At 42.3% G+C, this 23,759-nt stretch overlaps 2 protein-coding genes across 9 annotated transcripts in view; one reads left to right on the top strand and one right to left on the bottom strand.

The window, feature by feature from the left end:
• Nucleotides 1-1,955: 1,955 nt before the first annotated feature.
• On the top strand, nt 1,956-19,732 carry LOC112136433 (centrosomal protein of 164 kDa). Of its 5 annotated transcripts, none has more exons than XM_024258126.2 (28): nt 1,956-2,203; nt 3,151-3,228; nt 3,397-3,508; nt 3,832-4,063; nt 4,243-4,401; nt 4,473-4,586; nt 4,665-4,739; nt 4,841-4,945; nt 7,375-8,163; nt 8,495-8,548; nt 8,633-8,751; nt 9,842-10,333; nt 10,432-10,551; nt 11,557-11,752; nt 13,206-13,283; nt 13,383-13,505; nt 13,592-13,735; nt 13,810-13,893; nt 13,957-14,025; nt 14,097-14,356; nt 14,707-14,856; nt 15,074-15,224; nt 15,295-15,402; nt 16,440-16,542; nt 17,471-17,830; nt 17,906-17,972; nt 18,041-18,142; nt 19,170-19,732. In XM_024258126.2, exons 2-28 carry the CDS (start codon nt 3,156-3,158, stop codon nt 19,264-19,266), a joined length of 4,536 nt encoding a protein of 1,511 aa, XP_024113894.1. In that variant the 5' UTR covers nt 1,956-2,203; nt 3,151-3,155; the 3' UTR covers nt 19,267-19,732. The 5 variants fall into 5 exon arrangements, with proteins under 5 accessions (XP_024113894.1, XP_024113895.1, XP_024113893.1 ...); XM_024258127.2 differs by having other exon boundaries at nt 1,956-2,312; nt 8,636-8,751; XM_024258125.2 differs by having other exon boundaries at nt 1,956-2,312.
• Nucleotides 19,733-20,247: 515 nt separating this feature from the next.
• The window catches only part of sidt2 (SID1 transmembrane family, member 2), a 28,949-nt gene continuing 25,437 nt past the window's right edge, over nt 20,248-23,759 (bottom strand). For all 4 annotated transcript variants that reach the window (XM_036215077.1, XM_036215078.1, XM_024258162.2 and 1 more), the window contains 6 exons: nt 22,632-22,708; nt 22,485-22,531; nt 21,339-21,444; nt 21,158-21,268; nt 20,970-21,083; nt 20,248-20,899 (listed from right to left, as the gene is read on the bottom strand). In XM_036215077.1, the coding sequence (XP_036070970.1) occupies nt 20,837-20,899; nt 20,970-21,083; nt 21,158-21,268; nt 21,339-21,444; nt 22,485-22,531; nt 22,632-22,708 (518 nt within the window). In that variant the 3' untranslated portion in view covers nt 20,248-20,836. The remainder of the gene's footprint in view (nt 20,900-20,969; nt 21,084-21,157; nt 21,269-21,338; nt 21,445-22,484; nt 22,532-22,631; nt 22,709-23,759) is intronic.

The raw sequence follows: 23,759 nt of genomic DNA, 5'->3' as shown, positions 1-23,759 counted from the left end.
TAATGAAGAGAGATTGTTAACTTTATCACCGCTGTTTTAGTTCTCTGGTTGTGGAACGGGACCATCTCTACACCCTCTTTAGGGTGCTGGAGGGTTTGTGGCAGTTCTGTTCTGTTTTGTGGAGTTGGAGAAGGTGTTCGACCGCGTTCCCCATGGTGTTCTGTGGAGGGTGCTCTGGGAGTGTGGGGTCCAGGGAGCCTTACTACCTAGAATTTCTAGGTGGAGCCAGGGGCCAGGCCTAGATTTGGGGACCACAGGATTTCATTTCTGCTCTTTGCAGATGTTTTGTTGGCTCCATTGAGGCAGGAACTCCAGCATGCACTGGAGCGGTTTGCAGCCGAGTGTGAAGCAGCTGAAATGAGGGTCAGCACTGCTAAGCCTCAGGCCATGGTTCTGGATTGGAGACAGATTGTTTGCCCTCTATCTGTGAGTGGAGTGCCTCAGGTGGAGGAGTTAAAGTATCTTGGGATTTTGTTCACAAATGAGGGAAAATCATAGCGTGAGATCGACAGGTGATTTGGTTTAGCAGTATGCTGATGGTTGTTCCAGTACTCACCTATGGTCATGAGCTCTAGGTGATGATCAAAAGAATGAGGTCGCAAATACAAGAGGTCATAACCCATTGAACCCATGACCTTCTGACTGTGAGTCAGCAGCTCATATCACTGCGCCATCTAGTGGCGGAAACCGGAAGTACATATCAGACTTTGCATAATAACTGAGCCTGCAATGTGAAAACAGGAAGTCATTGTTGATGTTTAAAAGCATAAAAAATGAATCGACCCCCCCCCCATGTTACCAGTTTGTCAATTATTGTATTTTTCTGTGATAAAAATATTTATTTTCACCTACATTGAACAGTTTAGAGGTAAAAATAAAATAATAAAAAAAAAATGTTTAATGTGGATTATCCCTGAAAGGGGTTTGAACCATGGAAGCCAAAGAGCAGTTGTACAAGTCATTGTTGAAGCCTTTGAGGGAGAACCATTCTAACATTTGATTCTGTCAGCGGTCCTTTGGGATTTACTTACATTTATTCCTTTTTGTCGAGATAAAAGGAGCATCTGGGTGACGCCGTGCCCGAACTGCGCGTGTCAACTCTCGCGCGCCGCAGTGTTACTTCACATGCGCTGCCAGGTTACAGTCTGATCAGATGCAAGTGATATTTAAAATAAATAACCATCCTAACAAGTGAACAGCTGGATCTTTTTTCTGTTTGAAAATACGACCAGGTCCTTCCAAGTTTGTCTTGCGCTCCTCAGGCGGCTGCGTCTAATTCAGGCTGAAGCTGGAAAAGTGCAGAGAAGATGAAACTTTGGTTGGTGATTTTATGCGCATATACCCAACTTAAAATTTATAAGCTACAACCAAAACAGTGAAAAAAAGAAAAACGAATGTTAAACAAACAAAAAATTCCAAAGTCCATAACCTCAGAGTGAAATCTATTTCTACAGAGTAAATCCTCATCTAAAAATGTCGACAGCATGCTCCTCTTGTTGTTTTAAACTGCTGCATCGGTACATTCCATTGAGGAAAACAACAGTAGGACAATGATTGGTACATTGTTGAATTGTAAAGTAGGTGTTAAAAGGTCTTCACGGACTCATTGATGAAGTCTGCTCCCATTGGCTACCCGTCATCTGTCACTCAAACCCCCCAGACGTTCGACGTCAGACCCACAAACGCTTATTGAGCCATCTGATTGGTCAATTTATAACTCTAATAACTTGTGATAATGGAAAAAAATCTTTAAAAAAAATTAGGTTTAGAAAAAAGAAGTTAAGCAGAAAGCAGCAGAGGAAGAATGATTATTCTGACATATAAAATGACTGAGAAATAACTGTCTGTTTCTCAATGTAAGTCAATGGGACTTTGGCCTTTTTGCAACCCAGTGGTACTTCCTATATGGAACACGGAAGTAGGGGGGCTTGCTCTGTCCAGTTATTTTATATACACTCTATGGTTGAACCGTGTTTAGACGTCAGAGTAGAAACTTCCGACTGCAAGTAAACGCCTCACTTTTCAGCCAGTCAGAGCTGTTCTTCATCGTCACGGGGAAACGAGAGGAGCGTCCTTAGAGATGGTGTTTCCGTCAACTTTCGCGTCGTTTTTCCAATGTATTCAAGCAACGGATAGATTCAGGCTTTGAAGCCTAGTCGCCATTTCCACGGGGGCCAATGAGAAACCGTTTAAAGTTCGGGAGGTAAATCGAAGTCACGAGCTAGCTCGTCTTTAATGCTAAGCTAACGCCATGCTAACTCGGAGTTTAGCTATTACTATGTCGTTAAGCGGTGATTCTACCATCTAATCAGGTATGTTCAGATATTTACCTGCACCCCAGCTTGCATAGCAACATCATGCGAACATAACTACACAGCATTTGGCATTAACATATGCAGTTTGCCCGATATACGAGTGCTTTTCTTAGTTATTTGCTTTGTGCAACGACTAAGCTAATTTCTTAATCTCATTACATGATGAAGGGTGTGAAAGATAAACTCATTGTATGAGATTAAATTAGAGCCCTAACTCATGAAACTTGAGCTAGGTATCTCATTTTCTTATCCATGTAACCGTATTTCTCTGCAGCAAATCTGGAACGCCTGTTGATATTAGCTGTTTAAATGATTTATAAGGAACACGCATGCGTGGGACGAGAACGAAGAATGTGGGATGTGTTGAAGAAAATATGTTTAGACTGCTTTCTGCCACTGCCAAACAGTTTAGCTATAAGCTGTTTGAACACACAGGTGCTGCCAATCATTCGGCTGATTAGCAGCGTGTGTGAGCATGCGCGTTGAAGAATGGGAAGCTATCCCATAGAAGTGTGTGATTAGCAAGATGATCTGGAAAGTTCCTTTTTGTTTCATCAAGCTTTGATTTTATTGTATTTTTTGAAGAATAAATAATAAAATATTCAACTTATATCATTAAACTTTGATTCGATTCAATAAACACAATAGAGCTCTGCTTCACATCTCATAAATGTATTGTTATCATAAGTTTGGCACCATTTAATCTATTAACAAACAGCCTTCCAATAAGACAAAATGTTTTGTTGTGAAAAACTAAACACGATTTTTGTTTATTATAATGAGCAGTCCGTTTTCCAGGTAGTTTGTTTAGTATCCACCCAATTTGTTTCCATAGTAACCATGACGGCTGTCATCGGAGACCAGCTCATCCTTGAAGAGGAGTACGATGAAAACTTTATACCCTCCGATAAAGGTAACACCTGCAACTACTACTATCCTTATTGTACAGTAATACATGATTATTAAGCACTTTCTTTTAGTGATTAACTTATATAGTTTCAGCGTTTACCCCTTTCACAAAAGGGGTAAACGCTGAAGTTTTCCTCATTTATTTTCTCACATCTTCTCCTCATGTGATCAGAGATTCACGAGTACGCCAGAGAGATCGGCATTGATCCTGACAAGGAGCCAGAGCTGCTGTGGTTGGCCAAGGAGGGCATCAAGGCTCCTTTACCTCCAGAGTGGAAACCTTGGTGAGTAAGAATACAGAGCAGGTCTCCTCATTATGCAATGAGTTATATGCATTTCTGTTTTTATATCTCATCCGATTCCATCTTGTCAACTACAACGCTGCATTGTTGTGTTTGGATTTACCAAAGATTAGGTTGTGGAAAAAAACAAAACCTAATGGAAGATGTCAAATGTTGTTGATTTCGATCTAAGTGAAATACAATTACATTTGCGTTTCACAGATTTATCTTTTAATACAAAAAAGGAAGTTTTCCATCCCCTCTCTCATATCTTCTCTGTGATTCTAAAGTGACCCGCTCTTTCCGTCTTCCCTTCTCCTCTAAAGCCAGGATGTCACGGGAGACATCTACTATTTCAACTTCTCCACGGGTCAGTCCACCTGGGATCACCCCTGCGATGAGCACTACCGCCAGCTGGTGATCCAGGAGCGCGAGCGGGGCCCGGTCCCGGCCGCCGCCACCGCTGAGGGTCTCGGGGCCAAGAAGGAGAAGAAGAAGAAGAAAGAGAAGAAGGAGAAAAAAGAGAAGAAGAAGAACGCACCACTGAAAACTTTAGGGGTTAGTGATCATCACATCAGTTATTTGAATATTCTCTGTTTTACTCTGTGTTTTATTGTGCAGCACTTTGTGATTTTTATTTTGAAATGGGCTATATAAATGAATAAGAAGAAAAGAAGAAGAAAGAAAATTATAGTTTCTTGCTAAAACTTTCACTGTCTGAACCTCGCGTCCCGTAGACCCTCAGCTCATCTTTGGGACCACTTGTACCGCCTCTTGTTGGTTTGGCCCCCCTGAGGAGTCTGGAGGGCCCTGGCGTAAGCCGGCCTTTTGGATCCTCACTCCAAGGGTCCCTCGGCAGCTCTGGGGGGTTGGAACCCCTCAAAACAGCAGTTCGGGTAGGAAGGCTGACAGATCATGCTGTTCTTTTTTAGTTGATCTGTTCTTATGACATGTTCCTTTTTTCCAGGGTCCTCAAAGCTTCAGCTTGTCCGGCATTTTGGGCAGCAGGCAGGAGGAGAGGTCGTCTCCTGCTCTGTCTGCTGTAGACGATGGAGACAAAGACAAGCTCTCCGAAAAAGAAGTGCGTTCAACTTTATTATCGTAAATGTAAAAGCTCCTCGGAAACCTAGACTCTATCTTTGTTCTGTCTTTCTCACAGCTGAGTGAATCAGACGGACCACTGAAGAACCTCCACCTGAACCTGGCTTCTCTTGGAGGAGGTCTGCAGTATGAGGTAGACGTTTGGACTCATTGCTACCTTCGTTTTTTTTTTGTTTTTGCTTTGTTTCCTGGTGCTAATTCAGCTCCCATTTGCATGTTTTTTGATTTGATCAGGACAGTGAAGGCAGCGCTGCAGCTCCAGCTGAAGAGAGGACAGAGCCAGAACTGCAGGACCTGGTGCAGTCTGGGGACCACAGCCCTGAACTGCCCTCCCAGCATGTAAATCCCCAACCATAAATAAATCCACTCATCTAACACTAGAATACCATTGCATTTAAAGACCCTCTCCATCATCTTTTAATCTGTTTTCAAAGCGTTCCCAGCTGTCTTTAAATGATGATTTTTTTAAGTCAAAATAAAAAATCTGTGTAGTTTTTTGGACATAGTTTCTGCAGAGCGGCAGGAGCTGTTGGTGTGGAAGTAAGCCTCCTCTTGATTCCCATGATCCCTTTGTTTACATAATCTCCTGCTAGCTTACAGCACCTCACACTCCTAATATTAGCGGTGCAACAACAATAGTAGCAAAGGTCAGACCCTCCAGGATCACGATGTTGCAATCGCAACTATTAACGCAAAATCAAGCAAAGTCGAGATCTGTTGCACACCCTGTAACTTTTCATTTTCACCTTACGGCAACTTTGACTTATCTCCCATGGCAACAGTCATGGGTGACGACGCAGCTTCGCGACCGTTTCCCTTCTGACTCCTCTTTAGAGAGTCGTGCTCTCTTTTATTAACTCTCTTTAGCCATCTCTGTCTTTTTCCTCTTCAAGCTGCGCGTGAACGGTTGTTACATATGCGTTTGCACTGAGCATGGACGTGCACGGCGGGGGTGGGGGGTGAGGCGTGCGGTCCATCACGCGCAGCTACACGCAGAGGTGCAGTACAACATGAAGTGAATATGAGAGAAAGACTTTGGTAAAAGAAGCAAAATCTGGAAGCATTTCTCTTTAATTGATAATACAAAGGAAGAATTTAGAGTCTGCAGGAAAATAATTCACAAAGAACTTCCTCCACAACTGTACAGACACATGAGAGAATCCTCTCCAAAACAGAACAGATCATTACTGACAGAACAAACCAGATCAGCTCCTCAAAGCCGTGGTCTTCCTCTACCAGCAACTCACCAGTGATGCTTTTGAAATATAAAGAGGAAGATTCTGTGGAGAACATGGAGATCTGAGGATTAATCTGATTATGCTTTTTTTTATTTCATTTTATAATTTTTCCATGCAGAGTGTAATTTTTCTCTAAAGTCTGTTTAAATCAATACACACATATTTAGGTTACTTTGAACAAGGAGGACCAAAGGTTCATTTTGTGATACACAGTTCTATTCTAGTTAAATGACAGCACAACAACACTGAATATACTGATGATGAAGTATTTTCTTGGTGCATGTCACAATAAAAAGAGTTGGAATTTGAGTGGAATGTGAAATTGATTCAATAGTTAACATCTTTGAGGTGCTTTTAAAATATATATACATATTAACATCGCAACTTTTCACAAAAGCTGCAGCAACATGTTTTTGGCCACAACAATCATAAAAATCTGCAGCGAAATCCTGGAGGGTCTGAATATTGGAGCTGTCCAGTCGTACAGTTTAGATCCAGATTCAGGTTCAGACCAGGAAAGCAAAGACGTTCACGGATGTATTTATCTGCGGTGGATGCATCAGGAAGCTAGTGTCCCGTCCAGCATATTTTCTACGTCACAAATATATTTTTCCAACAGCATTTTTTCATCTTCTCCTGATTCACAACCATTTGAATAAAGAAATACTCAGAAGTGAAGTTTTTATACACGCCCTCCATTAGGAGAAAAATGCACCATTTTCATTGGAGTGGACAATAGTTGCTCACTTACAATAAAGTAATTTCTGGTTAATTCCTCTTCTTGCCGATTGTGTAACTTTATGATAAAGTTAAAGTGTTAATCTGGGCTCCAAATGTTTCATTTTAAACCAAACATTAAAAACAGCCCTCATTCATACTGAATTGCTGAAAATATCTTTCATATTTAGCTACCCGATTTAAAAAATAAAAAAAAAGTAGAAATATGGTAAAAATTGACATATTTATTTTTTTAAGGAATCATTTTCCTAGTTGTGTGTCACTCCATGGTTGATGTTTGTCATAGTCTGGTGTAACTGTGCTCTCTAAATCATCTGTTGTTCCTTCCCGTGTGTCTTTGCTCTTCAAACTTCTCCTCTGTGCTGCTGGGACCGGCCCACTGTGTCTTCCTCTCTGTCGTTCTCCGGTTCCTTACTCTCTCTGGCATGTCTGCATCCCGGCTTGTTTGTCCCTAATCCTATTTTTCCCCCTTTAGTTTTTATTTTCTTAAACTGAGAGCATCAATGCTCGCTGAACACCTCCGCCAGAGTTTTGCTGTAAAATGACAGAACTCAGCTTTCAATCTTTTGGTTCTGAGTCTGACCAGAAACAGCAATAACTAAGTATTCTTTTTTTTTATTCATTCGTACTAACCTTGTGTTCTTATTTCAGGTGCATGATCTGTTAGTTGTGGCATGCGAGCTGTTCATGTCCATAGCCTTTTTTCTCATGACCCTCTTCATCCTTTTTTTGTGTCTCTGCACGCCTTCCTCTGTATGGATGGACTCCTTCTTTTCCTTAACTGTCGTCAAGGACTCCGAAAAGGGCCCCGGCATCGGCCTCTCTGACAGGGCGGGCAGCGAACAGGGGGCCGGTGCTGCCACGCCCACTTCTGAACAGGAAGAGGAGGCTGGGGGGGCGGAGGAGGGACAGGAAGGAGCGATAGGACGGGTTCTGAAAGAACAGGGAGGTGATGAAAAAGACAGAAAGGGAGGAGAGGAGGAGGAAGAAATAGATAAGAGTGGAAGTAAAGATGAGGAAAGAAAGAGCAGCGAGATTGAGGACGACTGCTGCGTTGATGAAGAAATTGATGGACGAAGATGTGAGACGAGAGAAAGTGCGAATCTAAAGAGTAGACGGGAGAGTGATGGAGGAGAGAAAAGTGTCAGTGGTGAAGCCAGGAGGAAAGTTAGCAGGGACAAATCCATGGAAAGCAGTGAGGAAGTTGTGGAGAAATTCCTACAAAGCGATAGAGAAATTGGGAGTGAGAGGAGTAAGACCAGGAGGAGTGCTTCTAGTGAGCAAGAGGAGGTGGTGATGGTGAACAACAGAGAGCAGGAGGAGACTGGGAGTCAAGAAAAGCCTCCCCCGTCTCCTGAGGAGGAGTTAGAAAGATGTGGAGGAGAGGAAACCCTGCAGGAGGACGTGGAAATAGAAGAGGAATCAGGGGATCTCAAAGGAGCATCAGAGAGCGAGGAGGAAGTTGTTGAGGTTTTCAGCGCAGGGCCTCCCCACCATCAACCCGCTGAGCTAGAGCAGGAAAGATGTAACCGAGAGAGTCTTGGTGGCGTGGAGACACGGAGGTCCTCCCTTCCTGTGGAGGTAGGGGTCAGCCTCTGTCTGTGTGTTTCCCTCTCCTGCCTGATGCTCGTGAGCTGGTGCATGCAGCTGTCCAACTCCAGCAGCAACCATAGCTTGGTGAGAATTGGAATGAAGAGGAACGATTGGAGCTTCTGGATTGGACCGCTTCTTCCCCCGCAGACCGCTCCATTGTGTGCTTGTGCAGTCCACCTGCTGCATGGTTCTGGTTGTGTTTGCAAATCCAGTCCAGTCTGCTGCAGCTTTTTTGAGTGTTAAGCTCTTCCTCGATTCATCGTCTCCACGTTCGATAGTCTTCCTACCACTGAGTGAATGTACATGTGTGTCAATGCAGGAGTCTGAGACCAGCAAGAACATTGAGGAGGCTCAATCCTCCCTGGATATCAAGGTAATCTGATTACTGACACCTTAACTCAGAAATTCAAATCCTTGATGGTGTATTTCTGAAAACTGCTTCACATTTTGTGGCTAGAAGCTGTCACAGAAGGTTCTGGACATCAGTGACCTGTCTGGAACCGTGAGCCCCCTGGAGAGAGAGGAAAGAGGAGGAACAGGAGAAGAGGAGGGCAGAGGAGGAGCAACCGACAGCCGGTATTCTGTTGCTTAAATGTCTCTGCTGGGAAACGACTGTAAAGGCCAGACAGGAGAGCTTTCCATGAGAACAGAGTTATGTTATCCACAAAAAGCTCATTCCTTAAAGTCCCACTCCAATCACCTTTTGGTTTATTGTAAAAACGGTCTATTAATTATGATTATTAAACCTGTTGTTTTCTAGGACTTAGTTTCTGCAGAGTGGCAGGACCTCAGACAAGGAAAAAAAACGAAGGCTTACATGCATCATATTTGATCTATTTGTCATTAGAATAGGGCGGAACAGCATCCAGCATAGTTCCTACGTCACAAATACGATCTTTTTCAAACAGTTCTTTTTCGCCTGCTCCTAGTTCACAACACTTGGAATTTAAAAAACTCAGAAATGCAACTTTGAAGTTATTTTTTATATATGTCCTCTGTAATCAGAAAGAACATGTTAAAAAGACAAAAATGCAATTTTCTTTAGAGCGGGTCTTTAACTTTTGTTATTACAATCTAAATTCTAGAGGAGTTAAATGAAATAAGTCTCCACTATTTTGTTAAATTGATCTTTTTTTGTTTTACACTATGGCGCGTTAGTGAGCATGTGCAGCTGCATGTTGCCTCGACTGAACGGTTTCTGGATGTTGTCGATTTAATAGTCAGTCAATGATGCTGTCCTCTGAGGAACAACTTCCAGAGACTTCTTCAGTTTCTTTGAGTTTTTTTTTCTTCGTTTTACTGTAAATACTTTTTAATTTTAAGTATTCCATAATCTAATGCACTTTTTCTACAGATAAGGGAGTCACTGCCTAATAATAAAAATTCCATGTCAAGTTACTGACATGTTAATTAGTTATAATTTAGCTCATTTGTTCTTCCAGCTAAATCTTTTTTGTTTAACTTCTTTTTTTCAGTTTTTTGTTGCTTCTATTAAAACAGTTTTAAAGGCAGAAGCAGGAAATGTGGAAGAAGTTCTACAAAGTGTAACATTTCTTGGCATCTATTTTCAGTTTTATGTCACTCTTATTATTTTTCCTTTACAATTTGAAATTATTTGGGTCTTTTAGTCCCACACACTCAAAAAACTGTTTGTGTTTCTTTTTAGGCCCATTCTGTCCAGAGACGAAGAGCCTCCCTTCCAGAAAGTGGACCGGCTCGTCCTCCATCAGTCCAGCCCAACCCCCTCTCAGTCCCCCCTGTCGGAGCACCACGACCTCCATCACCAGAACGCACAGAGCCTCTTCGCATCTCTGCCTCTGCAGAGGCCCGAAACGTCTCGAGGTCGCCCGGTCCGGAATATAGAGGATGAAAAGGAGGAGAGCACGTTCAAAAAGCAAGAGAGCCATGAAGAGGAGGAGCCACGGAGGAGCCTGGAAAAGGAGGAGGACTGCAAGATGACAGAGAGAAGAGAGACCAGCTATAGAGGGAGGAAAGAGTCTGAGAGGGGAAGGAGGGAGGCTGAGCGAGCCGTAGAGGAGGAGAAGGAGCACATGTTAAAGGAGGAAGAGAAGAGGACGCGTCTCCTCCAGGAGGAACTAGCCAGAGAAGAGCAGAAAGAGGAGATGAAGCTGAGGGTGGAGAGTGAGGAAAGGTTGAGGTAAGCAATGAGGCTGCTGTTAAGTTCATTTGGTTCAGACTTCATAGTTCTCTGTCCAGAAACTTCAGGAGAAGCATACCGTGTGTTTTTGTGGCCAGGACTCTGCAGCAGCAGCTCCTGTCCCAAAGGAGAGAAGAGGAGGCCAGGCTGAAAGAGGAGACCGACCGAACACTGGAGGAGCTCAGGAAGGAGCGGGAGAAGCAGGAGCAGAAACTCAAGTGAGACTCTGGGACGTTGTACTGCACACGAACAGTAAACACACACATTCACACAAAGATAAACGGGTTTTAACCAGGGGTGTAGGGGGGTTGATTTGGCGATATATTGCAATATTTTGTTTGGCGATCTATCACAATATTTCGTTTGGAGATATATTACAATATTTCGTTTGCCGACATATCGCAATATTTTGTTTGGCGATATATTGCCGTATTTCGGTTTGGCGATATACACAATATTTCGTTTGGTGAGAACCATCTTGTGTTAAATATTCAGTCCACCTTGTGGTTTTTGTTGTTATGAGACATATATTACTTAGTTTTGACTTGGGATGGGTACCGAACCGAGACTCTGTGCCACATTGCTGCCAGTATCAGTATACAGTTGCAGTGCTTACCGTTGTGATCATTAAATAAAATTAATTTTACCATTGTATGACAATGAAAAATGTGTCAATATTCAGGTAGATTTTTTTGTCTAAGTCATACCCTTAAAAAAGGAAAAAATTGTTCAGGTACAGCCTTGGGATATACTGTGATATGTATCGTGTATTACAACATGTATTGCATCAGCAGATTTCTTGCACGCCCCTAGTGTTTACAGAGACTTCGTTAGAAGTAGACACTTGAACGTGCATTGTTGAGGCCAGTGTGAATGTAACATTGCAGGCAAATATTCCAGTTTTAACTTTTTAAACTCTTTTTTGTCCATCCAAATAGAAACTAAGCTTTTTAAGGCTGAAACTGTCAACACATTTTTTTCAAACTTTCTGGAGACACAAATATGAACTTAGACCCATCTTAGCTATGTTTGCAGGAGGGAAGTTTCATATTTCAAAAAGACATTTATGCTTATGCTTTATGCAAACAGTTCATTTATATTTATCATATTAGTTACAACAAAGTGTGTTCTCAGACTGTGGTTTTAGTGGGTTGTTGTCAGTGAATCGACCTGGACCTCTTGAAGGGTTGAAGGTTGTGACTCCTGCTCTAACCCCTCTCCAGGGAGGAGAGTGAAGCCACGCTGAAGGAGCTCCGTGTTGCTCTGGAGGAGGAGCGAGCTGCAGCGCGGGAGAAGCTGGAGGCCCAGAAGAAGCAGGACATGGAGCGTTTGAAGCTGGAGGCAGAGGAGGAGCTGCAGGCGGAGAAGTCCCGACTCCGGAGGGAGGCGGAGGAGAAAGTGAAAGCTTTACAACAGGAGGTGAAGGAGTGGGATGCTGCCAGTCTGATTCTGTTCTTCTTAGCTGAAAATTAAGAGAAAATAGATTCACCTGATTCCTGTGTGCCTAATTCTTGATCTGTGTGTGACTTTGGATTTGTGTGTGCATAACTCATGTGTGGAACTCATACAATACATTTTGGGCAAAACTTTGTGTATTTGCATTTGTGTATTCACATGTACCAATATAACAAAATTTAAAAAAAAAATACAATTCACACATGAACCATTACAACAGCTCAAAACTAACTACATGACAAATCTTTAAAAATGACGCACAAATCGCTTGAGCGCATGACTTACAGACAAATCTCTGAGACGTGGAAAGAGTCTCACATCAGATTTGTGCATAAGGTTCTTTTTGTGTTTATCAGGGGATTTGTGCATACATATGCATACATAAAAACGTATGTGTGGTTAGTTTCAAGATATAATCATTTTAAGTTGTGTATGTGTCTATTTATTATTTTATAATAGTAGTACATGTGAATACATAAGTTCAGGTACACAAAGTTATGCACAAAATGTATTGTTTGAGTTATAAATTTAAGAATTACGCACTCAAAAATCCAAAGTTACACACAAATCAAGAATCACAAAACAAGAGTTATGCACAAATTGAGAATAACGCATAAAACAAGAATTAAGCACCAAACAAGAGTTACAACACAAAAATTATGCACAATCAAGAATAATGCACAAATCGAAAACAACGCACAAAGAATAACGCCTGAGTCGAGAATTACCCAGAAACTGAGAATAACGCATAAAATGAGAATTACACACAAAACAAGAATTATGCACATTTCAATAATAATGCACAAATCGAGAATGACGCAAAAATGTAGAATTATGCATAAAACAAGAATTATGCACCAAACAAAAACTACAAAACAAGAATTAGGCACAATTCGACAACTTTGCACAAATTGAGAATAACGCACAGATCGAGAGTAACGCATAAAACAAGAATTACAAAACAAGAATAATGCACATTTCAATGACCCACAAATCGAGAATGACGCACAAATGTAGAATTATGCATAGAACAAGAATTATGCACCAAACAAAAACCACAAAACAAAAACAACGCACAATTTGAGAACTTTATACAAATCAAGAATAAGTCTCAAGTCGAGAATAACACACAAATTCAGAATAACGCATAAAACGAGAATTAGTACTAAACAGGAATCACCCAATTACAGACCAGGTGAGTCTATCTTCTCTCTGTAGATGAATAGCTCAGATTTTTCTTCTTCATAATAACAGGAGATTCGTTTGCTAAGAGTTGAAGTTTTTGGTGAATCTTCAGCCTCACGTTTGTTTACTAGAAATCAGGGGTTTCTGTTTGTTCTGTTACAATGGCTCCCTGTTTAAGTGAACCTGAGACATCGATTGGTGATCAGACTCTGGTTACACTGTTGTGTTGAAGGTGTGCAGCACAGAGCGGAGGAGGACGCTGATGATGAGTCCTCGGCCCGAGCAGCAGCTGGCAGAGTACCACCGAGAGGTCTGAGCGCACAGGAACTCCGTTTCAGCATCAAACATGTTTTGTAAGCCCATTCTTGAGTTTTCATATGATTCCTTTTCTGTCTCTGCTGCGGCCCAGCTGGCTGATGTGCTGCAGGAAGTGCGAGATGAAGTGCAGCGGGAACACGAGAGGAAGCTGGAGCAGCTGAAGGACGAACACCGCCGGGAGACGAACCGCATCAGAGAGAAGTATCTAGACGAGGTCAGACTGGAACTCTTCCAGACTGGAGCAGTATCAAAACCCTCGTTAAGCCACTTCACTGACGAGGGTCTCTGCGCTGGCCTCAGGAGAACGCTCTGCGGGACACCCTACAGTCTACACTGCAGGAGAACAGGGAGCGTCTCCAGACCTCCCACGCCGTCCAGCTGGAGAAGCTCCGCCTCCAGCTCGATACGCAGATGCAGAAGATTCAGCTGACGAACTCGCGCAAGGTCAGATGGGGCGCTGGTACCTTCAGCCAACCTGCAGTAGAGGCCTGATTATGTTCATCTTTCTTTATGTTCAGGAGTCTGAACTGGGAGAGCTGTCAGATCGTTTGGAGCAAAGAGAGAAGGAGCTCAGAAGCCAGGAGGTCCTTCTGCAGACCAAGGTATGTCTGAGATGTTCACCCTCAGAGCAGAACCGTCTCCTAATCGCCTTTGCCTCCTGTCAGGCAGCAGACCTGAAGAGAAGGAGAAAACAGCTGGAAGAAGAGGAGGAGCACGTAGACCGCCAGATCGAGGTACGAACTCCCCCCTCGTAATTCCGCTCTGCCATCTGTCCGCCTCACGCTGCCCCCCCTGTCCTGCTCAGACCTTACCCCGCCTGATCCGCGAGCGGGACCAGCTGAAGGAGGAGCTGCAGAGGATGAAGGAGCAGACGGCCCAAGCCCGGGAGCTCATCCACAGACTCAGGGAGGAGAGGAACCAGGGCAGGGAGGAGGAGGACAAGCTCAGGGGGGAGAGAGACAAAGCCAGGGAGGAGAGCAGGAGAGCCAAGGAGGACAAGGAGCGACTGGAGGGCAAGGTGGCACTGCTGGAGGAAAGGTGCAGCCGGCTGAGTCGCCGAGTCAGGTGCTGATTTACAAGACTGAACTTCATGCTCTTCATCCATGATATTTCCACCTTTGAAAATAAAATATCACGTTTTTGTTTTTGAGTAGATGCTATTTGAAGGTGAGTTTGGAGCAGACGTGGTTTTGATGTGTGTTTACATCATCAAGGGTCGAGGAGTTAAAAAACGGTGTGGTTCAGACAGTAAAGCAAAATTATTCTTTTAGTTTTTTTATTTCTATTTTAATTTTTATTCATTAATAGAAAAAACATACAATATAATCTTGAGTGGTAAACTCAAACATGGTGGAAATAAAAATTAAATGTTTAATGTTTAAGAGGGTTTACAAACTTTTCTTTTTTTCTTTTAGTGAACTGGAAAGGTTTGAAGCAGCGAGTGCTTCTTCTAAACCAGAGTCAAACAAAAGGAAGGCAGCAGCGCCCTCTAGTGACGGGACAGTGGGACCTGAGGAGGACCCTCCTCTCTCTCCGGTGCCGGACAGCACCAGCAGCATGGACGAGTAAGGAAAGAACCTATCTTAATGATGTTGTTTCAGATGTTGTAGGTTTTATTTTGGTTCGCTACAGTTAAAAAAAGATTCCTCAGATATTTCCTTAAGAGATAATAAATAGAATTTATAAGAAGCTGATCTTTTGACCCATTTTAAACACTGTTTAGTTTGAGTAAAAGCTGAAATAAATTATAGGGATGTGTTGTTGGGTTCTGTCTCTGAAAAGGGTGCGGCAGTACATCTCCTCTCATGGAGCGTCCATCCAAAAAACCAAACTGTTCCTGGAGAAGGAGAGCAGCCGGCTGCAGGAGAAACAGGCAGCTCTGCAGGCAGCCCAGGCCAGCTCCTCTCAGGAGGTGATGAGAACCCTTCAGCAGGTACGAGGAGGAGGAGCCGGTGCGGTTCTGGTCGACCTTAAACAAATCCCTAAAAGTTGGTTCTGTTTAGGAGGCCAGAGCGGTGGAGGAGCTGCAGCGCACGGTCCAGACAGGAAACTCACTGCTGCGCAGGAAGGAGGAGCAGCTTCAGCAGCTGGAGAACTCTATGAGTGAGGAGGTCAGAGAACCTGTCCGGGCTTTGGAGATATTCTGTGTGTGGGAACGAGCTAATTGTAGTCCACCCAACTTGGTAGAAGCAAGCTTGTCTTTTAGTTGGCATCACATTTACGGAAAAAGGCAGACAGTCGGGAGCAAAACAGGAAGAGAAACTGATCATTTACTTCACCATCAATTTTGGACTATGAGTCCGGAATAAAGTCGATTTATCTATCTGTCTGGCTGTCTGTCTGTCTGGCTGTCTGTCTGTCTGTACCTTTTTACTTTGTCTGGGTTGATAAAATTAATTAATCGATCTGAATCGATCTAAGCTTAATAGATCAATAATTCAAACTCGTAAAGCTAAAGTCTGCTAGCTTGATGCTAACGTGTAATGGGATTTCCCATAGGACGGCTAACGCTAACGCTCAGTCGACCAACATAAATTGCTGACTAAATGAACATCTTTATAAACTCACAGACATGAATTTCTAAACTTTTTTAAGGAAATATATTTTTAAAGTAACCCTTTGTGATCTAAAACATTGTTTTTTACTCATTCTTTCTTCTTCTTCATAAGGTGTAATGCTATAGCGAGATCGCCATCTAGTAGCCAAACTGAAACGTCCTCCTGGAGAGGCAGAACAATAGTTGGAGCTTCTCCATTTGAGAATCTATGTAACAATGTATGCTATAAACAATCTTATTATAATTTCACTAATACAATTTAAAGTATGTTAACTGTATCAGATTATTATGAATATCTAAACAAATGTGTTTAAATTTGTAAATCAAAATTGAGTGGATCAAAATAATCGGAAAAAAAATTGGAATTGCATCAACCCAGACTCTGGTGAAACGAACCGAATCAATTCTGGGAATTATTGGTGATACCCAGCCCTACTTTTAACAGTGTTTGTATCTGCAGTTAATCTCAATGCTCAATCATTTTTAAATGTGTATCTATAACATTTACATCACTAGTTAGCACAGATTTACCCAAAGGAGAGCCAATGTTTGTCATCTGTGATTGAAGCGTCCCCGTCTGTGTTCATTCAGCCAGCGCTCGAGGATTTGTCTCGCATCCCCGGAGAGAGGAAGGTCACCTTCGATGTGACGGAGTCAGACCTCAGCAGCAGCGTGGGGCCGTTAGACGGGACAGGTGACCTTCTGCTGACATTGGCTGTACTGGTGACAGACACTTTCTATGTGACATCCCCCCCTTGGTTCTCTCTTCACTTCATGTTAATCAGAAAACATCTCGACCATAAAAACACAAAGAAAGTTGATGTTTTTCTCCAGTTATTCTGGGAACGCACATGTGCTGAAACACCTCGAGCTTTGGGTCTAAAATCAAATCAAATATTATTTGTAGGAGCGCTTTTCATTCCACTGTAGGGAGTGATCATTAAAGCCACCAAAAAAACAAAACTTTATTGATCACGACAGCACAATAAACACATATTGAAGCACATAATGACCCTCCGCTTACTCCGTGTCACCAACATGACCTTCAATCTCTCATATCCAAACTGAAATACGAAACTAAAAGAAAAACCTGTGGCTTTCCTAAAAACATCTGGCTTGGCTTTGCTGGGAGGAAACTATTATTGGAGATCCATTTACTGCAGGGCCAGACCTGACCACTGGGGGCATCACACAGCGCTTTTCCAGACTAGAGCTGTGACAGCGCTGAACACACGGGCACTCCTGCTGGAAAATCCCTAGAATTAGGGGATCCACATGAGGAATCACAGGAGTGTAAAATAAAAAAAGTAAAAAAATCCTCTCCTGCTCTCACTGAGCAGCTCTACCACCACCCTGATCAGAGCTGCATGTGACAAGTTCATGATAGAAGCCCCACTTTTTTCAAAATGGCAGCTTTTTCGTTGGCTTTATCTCCATAGCAACCATTTTTATGTTTTGGTCCCCTGAATGTAATGAACAGATCTACATAATTTTTCAGAAGAATCTGCAAAAGTATTTTTTTAGATTTCTTTGGCAAAGGATGTTCATATGTTCAAATCAATGTTCATTTCTTATGTCATACTGTCATACCGAAAGGTTCTCTGTTTTCCTCCTCTCATCAGGACATCCCACCGTCCCAGCCAAAGTCCAGGAATTAGCCGAGTCCCTGCAGCAGATCTCAGGCCAGCTCAACTCGGTTCTGAGCGCGCTGGGTTCACTGGCTCGTGGTCAGAGCAGCACTCCCTATGCCGCCTTCCCCATGCCCCACCCCCACTCCGCTCCCTCTTTAGTGCCATTCAACCCTCATACGCTAACATCCAGCTCCTTAGCTCCGCCTCCTCCTGTGGGCCTCCCAGATTCACTCCGGACCTGGACCCCTCAGGGCAGCTCTACAGCCACCCATCTCTTCAGCACTCCCATCTCCGCCGGCCTGAGACCCTCTGAGGATCTCACTCACAGCCAATGGGTCCCGAAGTTCTCCGGTACGTCCAGGAAAGCAGCAACTCCTGCTTGGTGTGAATGTTCATGCTGAGCTGCTGTTCTGTTCTCTTCTGCAGGAAGTGAACCTCTCACGTCCAGCACCACCAGAACCTCCTCTGTGTACCCATCATACACTCCCACAAGGTAAATACATCTACAAGCACAAGGTTCTTGCAAACACACATTTGTCTTTAAAGTGTGTGTGTGTGTAGCGTGTCCATGCAGAGACCTGTGGAGCTGGACGGACAGAAGCTTCAGGGCCTGATTGACAGCAATAAGAGATGGTTGAAGCTGCGCAAGCAGGACAACAGCATGTATCCTTCTAACAAGCACAGAAACGCACGGCTTTTCCTGCATGGCGTTTCTTTAATGCACAACAAGGTGTGCATTATCAAAAATGAATAGACTAATGCGCTACAACCAAACCACAGACGTATCCCTCTTTTGCTGAAAGAGCTTCTTCTTGGCTGCAGTGGCTGGATGGCTCAGTGGGCTAAGTATATGGTTGGCACGTAGGAGCCCTGGGTTCAGTCCCGGGGTTGTCCACTGATCTCCACCCAGATTGGGTCCTTAGGCAAGACCCCTGGCGCTGCTGCCTAACTGGGTCCCTGTGCCCCTCAAGTACAGGGTTGTGTCAGGAAGGGCATCCGGCGTAAAAACTCTGATGCCAAATCACTGATGAGAAACAGTGGGTGCTGTTACGCTGTGGGAAAAATGGGAACGGTGAAGAAGAAGAAGACTTCTTCTTGGCTGCCTGCATCGTATCTGTCTGTTTCAATTCCGGAAAAACAACTTCAAGCTGTTCCGCTCCATCGTTCAGGACTCGTGTTAAGTAACGTAAAGCCTGTTGTAAAACTCGCATAAGTGCGAATCAAAGAACATAAAGCAGCTTTATGTTGCAAAACCACAAGACAGAGTTTCTTTGCAAATAATCTCTTTTTATTTTGTCTTTATTTTCACTTTTATACATTTTTTTTTGTCTACAAAGTGTTAGCATTAGCCGTCCTATGGGAAATCCCATTATAGATTAGCATCAAGCTAACTTTAGCATAATGCGTTAGATCGATCTCTACTTTTCTGGATCGATTGTTGATCAGTTAAGCTTAGATCGATTCAGATCCATTTTATCCACCCAGCCCTAGTGCTCAGTCAATCAGAAATTGGGCTCACTCAAGTCAGCTAATCACAATACCTGAAGAGGGGTCAGCTGCAAAACGATCAGGTCAGTAGCTCACGAGCGACAGGGTTGGAGCACGTAATGCTGTTTAATCCCCACGTTGGTTCTCCCTCTGGTGTCTAGGAAAACCCAAATGTTGGTTCTGGTCTTAACTCTGATCTCAGACCTCTGTTCACTCGATACGCGACTCCCTCCTCCACGAGCGGCCTGGTCCAGCTGGGCCTGGACGATTCCAACCATGTCCGGGTTTATCATTATTAGGAACAGTGTGTGGGTCCGTGCAGGTGCGGTGGACAGGTACGCCTCTTACCGTGAGGCTCTCAGGTCCTTTACAGCAAAAACTTCAGATGGAGCTCCACTGCACACGGTTGGACTGTTTTACTAATCGCACTCTGTGACCAGATTTGTCTTTATGTGCTTTACAGCTGTGCTGGGTCCAAGTCTGTGTCACATCAGGTACAGTTGTTTTTAGTAATGCACTTGTGTGAACTTTTCAGACATTTTTAGAAGCATTGAATTTTTAAGCCAAAACAGGAATTTGTATGTCTCGTTTTTTTCACTCACTGTTCGGCCAACCCGTTTTTTAATGGTTTTTCACTCGAATCGATGTTTACATGACGGTAATATTGAGCTGTCGACTTTGAAAGTTGTTCTTCAGTGCATGTATCTGTAAAAATGTATTTTTCTATGAATCCTGTTAATAAATTCTCTGTGAAGTAGTCTATTATTCTGGAGAAGCATACTAACACTTCCTGTTGGAAAACAAAAGTAGATCACAGCGTGTCAGTTCAACAAGTAACCACCAGTACAAGTTTATCTAGTGAATGCATTGCTTTAAATCTCGTAAATGTATTACTTTTAATCCCGTAAATTTTTTAGAATAGTCAAAAATTTAGCCTAGGACTTTTAAAGTCATAAATATACAGCTTTATATAACTTAAGTTACGATTTTTACAAGATTTAAAAAAAAAAAAGTAAACTGGCCCTAATACTAACACACCAAGACACTTCCGACTGCATAAAAAGAAGCCCCTCCCTGCTTGTACAGTGTAAACCCTTCGGGCTAAGCACACATTCAAGATGTCTGGTGTGAACAGCACATGGTTAATGTCACAGTGGCCCAGTCCAGTTGTCATCCAGTCAATAGTTGTGTTGGTTAGTCCTACTAGGTGACATTTCCAGTGTTGAAATACGCACGGTTGTTTCTGTAGAGGAAGCTTTGGGATGGAATAAGATCACACCTCAGAAAAGCAGACTTTTATTCAGTAACCGCTCATTGCAACATCTGACAGTATGCTTATTTCAATACAGAAAAGTGCAAAAAAAAAGAAAAAATACTTTCTCCGTCGTACATGAGGGCAGTCGAGAAGTACAATCATCAATGTTCTCCAATGAGGAGGAAAAAACCAGCACAGTTATGTGACTAATGATTCAAATATTGAAGGCCACTGGACGAACTGGACAGGATTCATGTTCACACTCGTGTGTAAACGCACACTCACTCATACACACACACACAGTTAGTACGAAATGCTTCCTCATCAGCGAAACGTGTAAAATGAGTTCATCTGGACGGCATCGGCGTCCCCAGCAGCAGGTAAACATCGATTACAGCAGTATGGTCGAGGACAGCAACCTGCTCACGAATGGCACAAACGTGTCCGTACTAGTGATGAAAAGCATAGTCGGGGGGGTCAGCCCCTTCCCAGACTGGCTATGAGAGGCGGAGCTCTGCGCTCATCAGGCCGCTGGCTGTGCTTTCAAACATGGAGGAGGTGCAATCGAGAGACGACGAGGAGGAGGGCAAAAGTGTCTAAGGCAGAGAGGACGATCAGAAGACGTAGATCTTGTCCCTCTGGACGCCGTCGAGGTCATCGTCCATGGTCAGAAGGACCTAAAGGAGGAAAAAGAGGATTATTCACGTCACGCTGGCAAACAGCCCGGCTCCAGCTGCACGCTCGTACCAGGAAGGATCCAAACATGGCGATGGAGGAGAGGAAGTGCCAAATGTCGTGGTCGTCAAAGAACGACAGCAGGATACAATCCCGGTTGTGCTCACGAGACTCTGCCGGCGTTTTCTGTCAGGAGGAACAGCAAGACGATCAACACGAAGACGTGGGGACGACCTTTTGTGGATCAGCATGACACTGACCTGCCAGGTGCTCAGACCCTGAAAGAAGAAGTACAGCGCGAAGCCCCACACCACCGCCGTGAAGAGGATGCACACCAAGGGCAGACACTGGATCCGCTCTCCACTCCGCAGCTGAAACACAGAAGCTCCCTTCACTTCACCGTCTGCTTCACTTCAAGCTCAAAGCAGCGACGGCGCCCACCTTCATGATGATGTAGAAGGCGAAGTAGAGCAGCAGGTTGCAGATGGCGATGGCCAGCAGGTAAGAAGCAAAGTCGTTCGGTCTCTCGATGAGGCCGTACGCGGCCCTGCAGGCGGGAAACACACGTTAGAAAACTGATCATGAAGGAAAAGTTCATAATGGTGACCGTCTGGAAGGAAATGACATCACATGTTTGATGAATGAGAAGAGAGATGAGAAAGAAGAGCCTGGAGCAAAAGTCACCTGATTTTCACCAAACAAGAGTATTAGGGCCACCAAAAAAAAGTAATATTACAAGTTTTTTTCCTATAAATTTAGAACGTAATCTCGAAAATTTATGACTTTTAATCCCATAAATCTACAACTTTTAATCTTGTAAATTTTGTACTTTTAATCTCGTAAATCTACAACCTTAAACTTGTAAATCTACAACTTTTAATCTTGTAAATTTTTTACTTTTAATATCGTAAATTTACGACTTTTAATCTTTTTAATTTACAAGTTTTGTTCTCGTATATTACTTTAAATCTTACAAATCAATGATGATTTTTAATCTCCTAAATCTACGACTTTTAACCTTGTAAAATTACGACTTTTAATCTCATAAATTTATGACTTTTAATGTCGTAAATCTACAACTTTTCATTTAGTAAATGTACGATCTTTTTTCTTATAAAATTATGACTTTAATCTCCTAAATCTATGACTTTTCATATTGTAAATGTACAAGTTTTTTTTGTAAATTTACAACTTTTAATCTTGTAAAGCTACAAATTTTAATCTCCTAAATTTACGTCTTTTAATCTTGTAAATGTACGACTTTTAATCTCCTAAATTTACAATTTTTTTTAACTCGTAACTCTATGACTTTTAATCTAGTAAATTTACGAGTTTTTTTTCTTGTAAATTTATGACTTAATTTTGTAAATCTACAGTTTTAATCTAATAAATTTATGACTTTTAATCTCTTAAATGTACAGCTTTTAATCTTGTGAGTTTACTAGTTTTTTCTTGCAAATTTAAATTTAATTTCGTAAATCTACAACTTTTAATCTCATAAATTTATGACTTTTAATCTCGTAAATCCACGACTACTGGAAAAAGTCCGACAACACGAGTCAACAACAACAACTGCTGTTTACTCACAGAGACCAGTTGACTATGTTCCCCATCACCAGCAGAACCATGCGGTCCTGAAAGACACGGCTCAGATTTTCATCAACACCATCTCAAAACTCTGCTAACAGCAGCACATGCAGACGTCAGTGTCAAACTAAATAAATGTCTACTCACAATGTACATGGGGCCGCTGCACTGTCTGATGCAATCCGTGTACATGACGTGCACGATCCTGCGCAGGATGCCCGAGTCTGAGACACACCAGGTAAAACAAACATCTTCACAAGATGTTTTATTGAAAGACACAACAAAAAGCTTCTATTTGCAAAACACAAACCTTATTAATAAAAAACGACATTTAGTTTGAAGATGAGTTTAGGTCAGTGTTTTAGAAAGACTATTGAATAGAACACTGTCCATATTCTTTTACTACCTAGTACACTATACAGAACGTTTGCTATTTTCTAGAGCCGTCTGAATCTACAGTTCCAGATTTTAGAACCACAAACATTCCCAAAAGCCTCTGTGAAAAGCCAGTGTGTATCATGCTCACTAGATTAGCAAATACAGACCACAATGCATTGCGTCATTCATAGTTTCCATCATCACAACACAGTGGATTCATAAATAGATGTTGTGAAATGTTGTTATTTAAAAATAAATACTAGGCCTGTGAAACTTATCACGTTAATACACGATTAATCACTCAGAATGAAGGTGTTCATTAATATTTATTAATGCCCTCAGGTCTCCTGCCATGCAGCTGAGAGATCAGACTTTTTTATATTCTGTGCTTGAGATTTTATTAAATTAAAGATGTCATTTATTGGTAGTTTTTGGACAAAACTGATCATTTATTTTATAAATGATGTAATGAAGCAGAATTAAAAAAAACATGTTGATTATTTTGCTGACAAATTTTATTCTTGTTGCTTTTATAAAATTACAACTTAAACTATAATCCTATGTTGTAAAAACTGTTTGTCAAACATTTTTAGGATTTCCACAGCATATTTTTTTCCAGACAGAATTTCCTGTTTTTGCATGATTTTACGTCTAGTGTGTGAATACAACATGGAAGAATGACTAAATAAAGGTAGTGTCACATAGAAGAGGTTGTGCTGATTAAAATGATACCAAATAAGCAGCAGGCAGTCTTTAAAATTGAAAATACAGAGGTAAATTCAAAATAATAATAATACGTTTTAAGCCCTAGGTTCCAAAGGGTTAAAAATAAACGTTCTAAATGTACAATTTTGTGTTTGATTTCATATTGTGAATATTTGCAAATAATAAGTGGCT

The sequence above is a fragment of the Oryzias melastigma genome, linkage group LG13 (assembly GCF_002922805.2).
Source record: "Oryzias melastigma strain HK-1 linkage group LG13, ASM292280v2, whole genome shotgun sequence".
In the NCBI taxonomy this organism is placed as follows: domain Eukaryota; kingdom Metazoa; phylum Chordata; class Actinopteri; order Beloniformes; family Adrianichthyidae; genus Oryzias; species Oryzias melastigma.
The sequence above is the reverse complement of the archived record's forward strand: the minus strand, read 5'-3'. Positions and strand labels throughout refer to the sequence as shown.